General features: G+C 38.8%; 2 protein-coding genes across 2 annotated transcripts in view; one reads left to right on the top strand and one right to left on the bottom strand.

Moving 5' to 3' along the window:
• The window catches only part of mcf2l2 (MCF.2 cell line derived transforming sequence-like 2), an 80,919-nt gene that overhangs the window by 39,172 nt on the left and 28,814 nt on the right, over positions 1–12,933 (top strand). The window contains exon 15 of the mRNA XM_059340746.1: positions 317–405. Coding sequence (XP_059196729.1) covers positions 317–405 — 89 coding nt within the window. The remainder of the gene's footprint in view (positions 1–316; positions 406–12,933) is intronic.
• On the bottom strand, positions 1,644–3,334 carry b3gnt5a (UDP-GlcNAc:betaGal beta-1,3-N-acetylglucosaminyltransferase 5a). The gene has a single exon (XM_059340749.1). It carries the CDS (start codon positions 3,170–3,172, stop codon positions 1,991–1,993), a length of 1,182 nt encoding a protein of 393 aa, XP_059196732.1. The 5' UTR covers positions 3,173–3,334; the 3' UTR covers positions 1,644–1,990.

Below are 12,933 nucleotides of genomic sequence, written 5' to 3' on the forward strand. Positions count from 1 at the left end.
ATTGCCTGAAACCACCATTTAAAGGGGACATATTATGGGGAAAAAAACTCTTGAAAAAAAACTGAAGTGCTTAGTAACTCACATGTTTTGTAATTCTTACAGTATTAAAACATTAATATGTGATTTTAACATTAAACCACGTAAACATGTTGTAAAAGTATAAACTTAAAAATGAGCGCAGTACATCTCCTTTAACAGCTCTATTGGGACAAAACTTGAGAAGAAGACATCCGTGGTATCTTTGTTTGCATCCTGGATATACAATACAGAGCCCTGCCTTAAATTATTTTTGTGTGTGTGTGTTTGTGTGCCACAGATTGAGGTGATGCATGAGGAGAGCCAAGGAGGAACCCCACATATGGTCGTGCCCAACGAGACGGAGGAGTGTCTGTCTAACAAACGCAGGTATGGACTCTTATTCTTAACATCACTATACTGAACTTGGGTGCAGATCCCTTGCGGCCCGTCCCTCTCAATATTTAGAGTATGTGCATTTGTTGCCACCAGTCAAGATACAAATGAGCAGAGGACTTTTATTTTGAAGAACTCCTAGAAGGTGACACGTAGAAGCAATACTGCGCAGGTACAGCAGGGGGCAGTATGCAACCTCACAAGCAGTGATCTGTCTGTGTTATTTAGACAGTCTAAATAACATAATCACAGCAGACTATATGGAAGGTACAGTAGTTTTTTATTTGAAATGATTTTACTTTTTTCTCGTGGTATTTAAACTTTATTCTCAATTTATCAGAGAACGTAGATATGTGTGATATGTTTTAAATGTGAAATCCACATGAGCAGGGAACTTTCTTAAACACATATGAGCTTAGGGCTTTACAAATGTAATAAAATAATTTATGTACGGTATATATTACACAAATAAGTGCCACATGCACATTTGAAGATGTTACTTTCCCAAACAAAGGGAGGATGAATTCTAAAGGCTAAATCATGTTGACTCAGCATACAGTACTGATTTGTGTATACACAGGGCCGGAGTGGGGCCACTGGTCCTTTCAACTTTATTTGGGAGGGGAGAACTCCCTCGCATGGTACAACCCATGCTGAGGCTGCGGTGTCAGAATGCAAAACGTGTTTAGCGTACTTTAAGAGAAGATGGACTAACGTGAAAAATGTCAAATAAATATATAAATAAATTATCGGCCGACCCAAAAGTGAAGCGGCCCACCGGGAACTCTCCCGATTCTCCCGATTACCCACCCCGGGCCTGTGTATACATATATTCATTTCATAAAACTTCACTGCATTGGCCACCCTGTTTGTAATCGTTTGTAAATATCAGTGTCGGCATCAAAAATCCCCTATTGGTCTGGCTCTACTTTTTTCCAAATGCCTTTACAGTGATGTGAAGTATAGAATATCAGCAAATTCCCCCCAAAATTGCAAACAGAAATACTAATTTAAAACACAACCAAATCCCAAAAGTTGCAAGTCTCTTTTGATTGACATAAACAAAAGCGCAATAGCTCTAAGTGACAGGTTGATACACCAATTCACTTTCTGATTTTCTGAACAGTTGCTATCAAAGTCACAGACTATTGAGTGTCCTAACTACCTATATATATATATACAGAGTGCATGCCACTTCCTCTGTCCCACTCCCCTCCGATCTGCATTGCTCTCATACGGCGTTTATTGCTGATAACACCTTCCTGACCTACAGAGTGTCACCCTCAGGTCACACTGTTAGCTCTGTCCTGTCAAGAGACAATCGATATGCTCTGAATAACACGTACAGCCACTTTAAACAAAGTGAAACATGATCCTCCTGATGACTGAAGAACAAATTAGTGCACTTGTTTGCTTAACAGACATCTGTGGTATTTATTACAAGAAGAGAGCAAATACATCGTTTGGCCAGCACACAGTGAACTATAACATGAGAGAAAAACATGGCAGACTGTTTGTGTGAGGTCCCATCATTTGTTTGTCTTAGCATTCATGAGTTCCTGCAACCTTTGATGACCCTTTATGTAAAAGCAGCCATGCAGGAGTATGTGTTCTGGTGATACGGCAGACACAGCAGCATGACTCTCATTACCGTGCAGTACAGATTTCCCATAAATCCTCTAGAGTGTCTGAACAATCTGGGGTCTGTTGCTGCCTTCCATAGCGAGCGCACGTCTGTAGCGTGACCGTGTGATGTGATCATGTGGTAATAGATGCAGGGATGGTACGGAGCCTTGCCCTCCCCTGAAAAGTACACATGCTCCTGAGGAGAGACTCCGGTGGCCTTGGCACAAAACCCCATGAAGACGTCGTCTATGTACATGGAGGAGTTCAGCACCAGAGTGGCGTGGTAGATCTTAGCGGCCACATCCCCTGACACCACATACCCCGCTCCAGCTGTGTAGTCCGGGTAAGAAGGCCAGGGGTACAGATCATAGGGAACGTGGTATTTGCTGTCTTTACGGCGAATTGGAGGGGCTCCTCTGTGCACGTGCCCCACCCACAGGTCTTTAGCCCCCGATTGTGTACCCAGGAGCTGCCGCAGGTACTTCACCAAATTGGGCATGTGAACGAAAATGTCATCGTCCGCAGACATGAGAAAGTTCGCCTGAGGGCAGTACTCGTGGCTCCAGTGGAACTGCAGGATCAGTTTGGTGGTCAGGTTGTGGAAAGTGTCCAAAAAGTTCTGCTGGATCAGGTCTCTGTAGACCTGGTCCTCCTGCAGCAGCGCTCTCTGCACCCTGGATCTTTGCCTGACGTCTGGGTGCACGCCGAGGGCGAACACCAGCCTCACGCTCGCTCCGAGCTCCGACCGAACAAAGCTCTCGTTCCCCCACGTGTCCCTGATGGCCTGGCGGCGCTCAAAGTTCTCCGGTGATGATTTGACAAACAGAAGCAGAAGGACGTCCTCGCCGTCTTCTCCGCCGCCTCCACATTTACCCGGGTGGTTGATGAGGTACGAGTGGCTTCCTAACCCGCCGTCCGCACCGTTAGAACCGTCCTTTTGGTTGGAGGTGATGGCGAAGGAAGAGTTGAGGAAGTCGTAGCTGTTGACCAGGTAGCGGTACGTGTAGGATCTCATGTGGCTGACCACGTGGTGATCCAGCTCCTCCCAGCAGGCCATCACCACACACAACACCAGGCCTGTGGTGATCAGCTGCACACACTGGCACTTGTGGATACGGCGGAAGTTCATGAACATCGCAATCTCTGCTTAGTTTTTACTCCGAACACTGACGGCATGTAGCCTCTGGATCCGTCTAGAATCTTTCCTGGAGCTGTATCTTCTTCTGTCTTACCTGCAGAGAATATTATTTCATTTCTCTGCCTCCTTTAACTCATTTGACACTTCTCACCTTCTGCCTCCAGCACTCTTTCATGCAATTTCATCTAATCATCTTTCCTATTATGTCCTTCACTTCTCCCCCTCTTGGCTGTCTGAGTTGCTCTGATACTGATCTTCCTCCACTATGAGAAGCAAAAGCTCCACTTCCTCATAGTGATCAGGCTGCAAGCAGCTTTATGTTCACAGGAACATGTGGAGCCTGAAAAAAGAGAGAGACAAGTAAGATTAGTCACATTTTTGCATGCTTGGGCTACACATTTAAAACACAGTTTCTGATTGTGAAAGCTGTGTTCTATTTTATTTTTAATACAGTAAATGCAGACTTCACAATCTTTCTCATGCCTGGACTACGATAGACCAGGTCCAGATAGAAAACCACTGTACATAGACTGCTCATATCTGGATGAGATTATCTCAGAGAGGCTAAAGACTCGTCAAAACACAGTTTCTGGTTTGTGAAAGCTATATTCTATTGGTAGAGATGCAATAAATGCATATTTGACTGTTTTTTCATAGCTGGACCACATTAGACCAGATCCAGGCCCCGTTTACACGAGGACGCTTAAAATAAAATATATTATCGGAAGTGCCTTACGTTTAGACGGTGACGGCGTTTTTGGGGCTTAAAAACGCAAAAATCTGAAACCACCTTCCAAAGTGGAAAAGTTAAATACGCTCCGCCGTATCGTGTCCGTCTACACTGCCAAGATGCAAAACTCTGCTCAGATCTGCTCAATCTTTGATTCATTCATCATGTTAATTGCCGACTATCTTTAGTCATCGATTCATTGTTTGTCATTTATCACACACAAATACCAGACACTGTTTGGTTCCAGTCTCCAGTTTTGTAAAATTGTAAATTAAATATCTATTAGGCCTATTGGTCACCCAAATCTGGGACACAATACTATGGCCCTGTTTAGATGATCTTAGACGATCTGGACAGAAAACGCAAAAGTGGCGTTGCGTTCTCACTTTTTATTCCGCCTTTAGACGAGAATCTATAGGGGGAAATCTGTGTGCATCCGCTTAAGTCACACACATACACATAGGCCATTATCTTAAAGGGGTAAAATCACATGATCTGATCAACTGGATGTAGGCGATTTTACCATAGGTGGCCTGTGTCATGAGGAGATGATTTAGGCAAAAAAAAAACTATTTTGACAAAAAATGACTTAGGCGATTATTTTAACAGTGTGACGATATGGAAACGCCTCCCATCACACAGTAGACTGAAACTCTTACATCATTCAGTATGAAAGAAAATTAGAACAAAAAAGGAAATATTACTTTGTTCAGTTACACTCAGTCAGTCACTCGTACCAACTAGTGCACACCTTCCACAAGTGCAGATGATTCTTCTGCAAGTCACATTGCTGAACACAGCACATTGCTTCATCAGCTGTGTCACTTGCATGTGACTGTTCCCCGACCGACAGTACAGAGCATCCTGTTTGCAGTCTCGGCTCAACCATGAACTGTGAATCTCTCTTGGTTTGGGTCATCATGTCACACTTTTTATGGTGTCTTCCTCATTCCCTTTGTCATTTTTTAGTTTCTGCTGTCTTCCTAGCATTGTTGTCAGCATATTAGTAATAGTGGATAAAGGAATATAGAGAAAGGTCAACCCCACTGACGTAAACTCAAAATATTTATAACATGATGGAGATAAAAGGTCTTAAGCAAGACTGAAAGATTAGTCATATTTACTCAGTACCACTGGTGGAAGAAGTATTCAGGTCCCTTACTTAAATAAAAGTACTAATACCACACTGTGAAATTACAGTGTGGTAAAATTATTAAGGAAATTACTGTGAAAGTAAAAGGACTGCATTCAAAAGTATCAGCATCAAAATGTACTTAAAGTATCAAAAGTAAAAGTACTCGTTATGCAGAGTGGACCAATTCAGATTGTTTTATATGTTCTAAATATATAATTAGATTATTTATATTGATTCATTTATGTAAGCAGCGTTTTAATTTCCTTAAGGTAGGGCTCATTTTACTTAATATACTGTTATGATGTTTAATTTTTAAAAGTGTCTAACCACTTTAAATGTATCATGTTTTCATGTTAAATCTTGACCTAAAAAGTAACTAAAGCTGTCAGCTAAATGTAATGGGGTAAGAAGTACAATATTTGCCTCAAAATGTAGTGAGGTAGAAGTACAAAGTTACATAAAATGGGAATACTCAAGTAAAGTACACAGTTAAGAAATGTTTGGAGAAATGACAATAAAACACTGTTAAATTGCATCAGAAATAGGGCGTAAAATTAAAAATCACCGTAAATATCACCGTAGTAGACCCTTGCAATTACCATGAATCGAGGAATAGTGCAGAACTTTTAAACTGTAGAAAACACTAAGTTTTTCTTAATATAAAATTAATGGAGAAAATACCATAATGGACACATTTACCCTGAAATAAAGGGACTACTCAGCCTAAATTACAGTTTTTTTGCTGATTTTTACATTTAAATATACATTTGAAAACTCACTTATTTTTTACAGTGAAGTTCTGGCAACCACAGATGCCGGTATTTTACGGTAAATTAAACAGATTTTTTACAGCGTACAAGTACCTCAAAATTTTCCTTTTTATATCTTTATGCTGTTCTCTGTTACTTATGCTTGAAGTTGCCTTTTCTGTCATTAAAGTGTTGTGCCAAAGCCATAGAGTAACCTCTATAACTGGCAACAAACCTCACGTAATGTTTTTTGTACAATCAAGATTTTTTATTATGTTTGATATTAATGTTTATGTATCGATTAGGGTATTTTCGGCCATAACTGCACTGAAAAACAAATGTGAAAATCACCAATGTATGTTATAAACAAACCAAACAACCTGTTGACTAACTGTCATGTTGACTAACTGCCTTTAAATCTGCCTAGGACACCATGAATGTAAGTGCAGACCCAGCACAAAGAATAATAGAGGGGCTTAGCCCAGCAGAGCCCCTGAGCAGAGAAGCTGCTGATCTCTGTGCAATGCTGACACACAATAGGCTGAACACATATTTCCACAGCAGCATATTTTGACTGAACACTGAGTTCAACAAACACAGTGAGCTCCAGTGGTGGAATGTAACTATGTACATTTACTGAAGTACTGTACTTATGTACAATTTTGATGTACTTGAGTATTGAGTATTTCCACATTTGTAACTTTATACTTTTTACTCCACTACATTTAGCTGACAGTTTTAGTTACTTTTCAGGTCAAGATTTAACATAAAAAAACAAGTTAGATTTAAAAGAGATTTCACATGTTTATACATTAAACCACAAAAAAGTACAGTCATGGATTTCATGGTTTTCTTGATAATGATTTTGGTTATTATCAAGAAAACCATGGAAAATGTCTAGATATCAGCTCTTAAATTAAACTCTTATGACCTATTTCTGTTGTTATCATTATATTTGTCCAAACAAATGCACCTATAGTTGTACCAGGCATTAAAATGAACAAGAAATTAAAGAAAAAGGGTGGTCTAATAATTTTTCCCACGACTGTAATATTAAGTAGTTAAAATGAGCCCTACACTGACAGCAGTAAAACACTGCTTACATAAATGCATCAATAATAATAATAATAATCTAATAATATATTTAGAACATATAACAACCTGAGTGGGTCCATTCTGCATAAGGAGTACTTTTACTTGATACTTTAAGTACATTTTGATGCTGATACTTTTGTACTTTTACTTCAGTAAGTTTTGAATGCAGGACTTTTACTTGTAGTGGAGTAATTTTACAGTGCATTATTAGTACTTTTACTTTAGTAAGAGATCTGAATACTTCTTCCACCACCGGTGAGCTCTGACATCACATGGCCAAGCCATTACATCATAGGTCTTGTGGCTAATGTGAGAGAAATTTCTCATTCTAACACATAGAGAGTTGCTGACCCAGTGTTATCAATCAAAATCTTTTACCTCCATGATCCCATGGAGATAACATCTCAGCATAGTTGTAGTAGCTTCAGCTGTAGAACATTCCAGTGAGTGCTGCAGGTCATGGCTTGATCATCTGTGAAGAGTTGAGTTGAAGTTGTGAGATCCCCCAATCAGACCCTCTCCTCCCCCGGGCTGCTCTTTAAGACCCTGTCCATGCAAACCACAGAGAGAATCAATGACAAGGGACAACCTTAGTGGAGCCTAATATGTGGACAGCTCTGACTTTGGCTATACAATGACCAGATAAAGGTACCCTGTGTTCCTGCAGTAACCCCAGCAGAACTTCTTGGGGAACACAGTCATAAGTCCAAAAAATGGAGAGTAGATTAGATGGGCAACTCCCAAGAGATCTCTAAGACAGTTGTTCCCAACCACTCTCTTTAAATAACCAAAAATTTAAACATCAAGTTACGATTTTTCCTTTAACAACCTGACATAGCCAAACTTTGCAGCGTTATTTCGACAACTTCCGGATACGATGTCTATAGATTCTTATAGATTTCTTAGATCTTCTAGTTTCATATGATACCAGTATCTCCTATATATTCCTAAAAGTGAGCCCGCTACTGCCTCTGAAAAAAAACAAAAAATGGTGAAAACACTGTCAGGCCGTCGGAACGCTAAATATTGATACTTGGCAGCCATGAATTGATATAATATTGCCAGGCAAAATATTACGATACTATACTGTATTGATTTGTTCCCCCACCTCTAATATGTAGATGAATATGAAATCCTTTCCTGTTGGTCAACAGTGTACAAATTACACACATAGAAATAACTCAAGGACATTAATAAAAATAAATTTTAGCAAATATTTTAAATTGGCGACCAAAATATGCTACTAAGTGGTTTTCTGCAGACTTTTGACTATTCCATTACATGTGTTATGATGTTTTTTTTCTTAATTCAACATACTCTAATATTATTTTGATCAGTATTATTATATTCCTAATTACCTTAGTTAAAATGTCATCAAATAATCAACTTTGATCCATCATTAAAGCTGACTTTTCCTTTAAATTTCTCAAAAACTGAACATTAAAACCATATGAACCTCTGTGTGGCCATAGTCACCCTGAACAGGAATATGTTTTAATAACATGTCAAAGATGATTACTTATAATTTTAACTTTAGAATTAAAATGTAAAATTAATTAATATAACTGGATTTCATATATTGTACAGTATACTGTTGTTTTTACTTCATTTTTCTACTGAGAAGTGATTGCTGAAATATGATTTGTTCTTTGTCGTTTGTGTTTGCACCAAGCTCCCATACTGTAACGCCACAAATCGAATAAAATCAAACCTGTCACTTTCACAATCTCTCAGTTTGCTGAGTAATCCAGTTCTTCGCACACAGCTTCTTGATGCTTTCCGCCTGCTGTCACTGTCTGTAATCAAAGTCTCTGGCTTTCATCTCGCTCTCCCCCCTCACCTGCTAGGTACTGTGTGTTTATCGCTAGACTCATCTAAAAAAATTTGGGTCAATGCAACTGATTCAGTGAGAGCAGGGCACAGTTCTCTGCGGTTGAGGCTTAAGGCTTATATATACAGAGACATTTGTTTGTTTTTTCGAGGTGGCAGGAACAAGAACAAAGTTAGTTCTGGCCAGGACATTTCATACTTCAAGAGAAACTCAAGTCTAGAACTCCTGGGAAGTCCTCATAGGGCCCTTCCACTGCAGCACACATCAAATTAAAATTTCTGACAAATCTCACAATAGTTGTCGGACACCACACAAGAAAAAAGTTCTGCCCAGATAGTGTGAGAACAGACATCATTCTGTTCTTGCAGCTTTAGGAGAAAGAACAAACTACTCTGTTCTTGCAGAGTATTTATTAGCCTTCATGAAACTTTATTGTTATGTTGCAAATTACAGCGTGAACGTGCACGCTGCTAGGTACTTTTAACCTTAAAAGGATACAACTAATACTGTTTTTATTCTGCCCCCAAACACCTCTAATATCTGACAAATCCCAGACCCTATAGTACATTATTTCAGTTTTAAACCGGCTGTAACATGATCAGGAGGTCATACTGGGGCCTTTAAGTAAAGCAGAGGACTTATGATTAAAAGTAACAGAAAATATACTACAACACAGTTGCTTATTTTAGCTAGGTAATATATATCCTTTATTTAACCAGGTAAAAAGTCTCGTTGAGATTTTAAAAAAAAATCTCTTTTCCAAGAGAGACCTGGCCAAGAAAGCAGCATAAAACGTGACAAGTTACAACATTGGTAACACTTTACAATAACCAACTAAGTGATGTTTATAGATGGTTTATAGACCAATTATTAACAATTTACAAAGTGCTATACATATTTAATCTTCAAATGTTTTCAATCAATTTCTTAAAGGTATATGAATCATTTCAAAATCATTAACATACTTAATATGGTGTTAAAAATGATAATGAGTGCAACTAAAACTATTAATAAACTGTTAATTTTAATTTAATTGTTCGTTAATGCTAAAGTAACCATAAACTCACATTAATATACCATCTATTAGCGATTTATAAATTATTTAGTTAGTTAGACAGTCATAAAAATATGTATTTACCATTCTAAATGGCCTATATACGGTTTATAAATGATGAATAAACATTAATAAACTATCTGTTTAAACAATAAACAATTAAATACAAATACAGCCATCGCAACATCAATTAAAGAGCCTCAAGTAGAGACTCATACGGAGCAGTCACACTGACCAAGGGAAATTATTTCTTTATCATTTTCTTTAGGTAACATCACTTACTTGTAAGACCGGTTGACCAAGTTGTCTATCTAGGTAGCAGAGTAATGAGGGCACATAACTGACAGATACGCTGTAGTTTTAGTTTGTCCATCTATTTCTCAGTCAAGCAAGCATGAGCCCAAACAAATAGAAACACGTGGCTCATTATTGAATGCAGAATGACGTCATTGAAACTTTCCCGGTGCAATATTAAATCCAACAATTGGCACTTTGGAACACACCCTGCAAAATGCAAATACAGAGAAGCTGTCTGCCATATTTGCATCATGTTATTGGCTCTTATTATCAACCAATCAATATAATATAATCAAGAGACCACCAGCAAACTATTTAGAGCCACTCTCGGCCAATAATGATTAAACACTGATTCAATCTGAGCACCCATTACTTACACCCTGTGTGCTCTCTGTTCCTCTGCTAACCTAGCTGCTAAGTCTGGGACTGATTCTACCCCTCCAACAATGGACCTGGCTCAGCAACTTTGAGTTCTGGGACTGATTATATGTCTGACTTTATTGTCTTGACACGTCTGGCTTTTTCCCCCACTCTTATCTCTCTAAATCTGTCAGCCTGCTACTGTAATCTGACAACTTTAGCCTTGAACCCTAAAAAAAGTGTTATTGACTTGGTTTAGAGCATAAAAACACAAACTGTGTTCCTGACTTACCCGGCTAGTTTTGAGTCCAATCCAGCTGAGGTGTAATGTACAGATCAATCCTTTTCCTTTGTTCAGCTCAGCTCCTGTAAACTCTCTTTCACTCACTTCTTTCACCCTCTCTGCTTCGTATTTTCCTCTTCTCCCCCCTTTTTTTCTCCTTCTTCTCACTTCTTCCCCTGTCAGATGCAGCAGCCCACTTCAGTAGCTCGGCAGAGGAGAGCTACTGTTGTCTGCTCCCATTGCCGTGAGGGTCCCAGTGTGAGCAGAGTGTGATAGACACACTGTGAGGTTGTGACTTGTAAAGGGGGAGGAACCGACTCTTTCCATTATCTGACCTCTACCTATCTGAGCTTCCCTTTAGACAGCGTCTGTATTCATATGGGCAGCAAATGGGGGCAGTGGGATTTATTACCCTTCAGCAAAAAAAAAAAAAGTTCCAGATGAGAGAAATTAGTTATTGAATATACATTCCCACATACACAAAAAGTGTTAAGTGAAAAAAGGGTTGGAAAAGGATGCGTTTAATGATTTATGCTTCTAATGCAATTTTTATTTGATGAAAGAAGCCAAGGTTGTCAAATCTTCAAAATTGTCTTAGCCATTTAGTAACTTTGAAGAAATACAATACAATACTCCTACATAACTTGCTTAACATCGGCCACTGTGGCAAGTGGTAATTTATGACGTTGTATTTGAGTCGCAGATTTATGAGATTCAAAGTGGCAAATCTGTGAGAAAAAAGTCGCAGATTTACAAGATTAAAAGTGGCAAATCTGCGAGAAAAAAGTCGCAGATTTACAAGATAATAGTGGCAAATCTACGAGAAAAAAGTCACAGATTTACAAGATTATAGTGGCAAATCTATGAGAAAAAAATCACAGATTTACGAGATTAAAAGTGGGAAATCTCTGAGAAAAAAAGTAGCAGATTTACAAGATTAAAAGTGGCAAATCTACGAGAAAAGAGTCACAGATTTACAAGGTTAAAAGTGGCAAATCTCAGGAAAAAAAAGTTGCAGATTTACAAGATAAAAAGTGGCAAATCTGTAAGAAAAAAGTTGCAGATTTACAAGATAAAAAGTGGCAAATTAATGTAAACGTGTCAATGGTTAAGCCACTGGTGCCTAAGGTTGCTGACCCCTGGTCTAGGGAGTCACATGCATTAATGCATATGCGGCTGGATCTGCTATCACAACAATGAACACAGAAGCTCAGATATCAACAAACACAGAGGAACAGGGAGTTAATTCGCTGGTAAAGACAGCATTACTCCACTATAACTTTAAGTACTGATGAATAACAAATCCCTGCAGACTGACTCTGTCTCTATTTACAGTTAAACAAAAAGCTAATGTATTGAAAAATTCATGTAACTATTAATTTTTCATTTAACATTACAAGCAACATGTAGAATTCATGTCTTCACAGTTGCATCAGCAGAAAAACATTATGTGCACTAAACCTAATTATGGCTGTGTAGGGCTGTAATTATGGGCTGACTAGCCCCCTGTGCCCCTTTACTACTGCACATTCTTAGTTATAACGAGGTTAGAGAAAAGTGCTTCAGTTACAGTCTGGGTTTTGCTGAGGACTGTACAGCTGCAGCACAGATCTCTATTAACAACAAGACAGATGCCTTGAAAGTATTTAGCTGCTTAACAAGCAAGGATTTGCACACAGACACATATTTCTTCTATTTCCTGTATGAAATATGATGCACATCATGCATTTGCTATATGCTTACTTGAGCAATAACATTGTGGTGTACACCAAAGTTTCAGCTTCCCCACATGGAGAGGACCATTAACGGCTGCACATCTGTACTTTATTGCAGTTGATTTTGTTTGGCAGAAAAGTCTCAACTCAGCTTTTTGCTTTTTTTTAAATTATCAGTCAATGGTTTCATTCTTCGCCTTAAAACTAGACTTTATTAAGTGTGCCTCCACGAGACAGGGCCTTAAAATAAGGTATGCTGTGAGGATCAAAGGACAGAAGGTGTCGTATCCTACAGTCTGAAAAGCCCTTTGAGGTAAATGTGTGATTTGTGAATGTGGAGTTTCACTTTCACCGTGACGGTATAAGCATGAAGTTCAGTTTACTCATCACAGTGTGTTAACACTATAATACCGATATGATGTGTTTTCAGTTGAATGTCCAGCTAAGAGTGATGGGTCCAATAGTATGAAAGATTAGCTGTGGACAGACAGACAGACAGACAGACAGCC

Source organism: Centropristis striata, chromosome 9, assembly GCF_030273125.1.
Source record: "Centropristis striata isolate RG_2023a ecotype Rhode Island chromosome 9, C.striata_1.0, whole genome shotgun sequence".
Lineage (NCBI taxonomy): Eukaryota > Metazoa > Chordata > Actinopteri > Perciformes > Serranidae > Centropristis > Centropristis striata.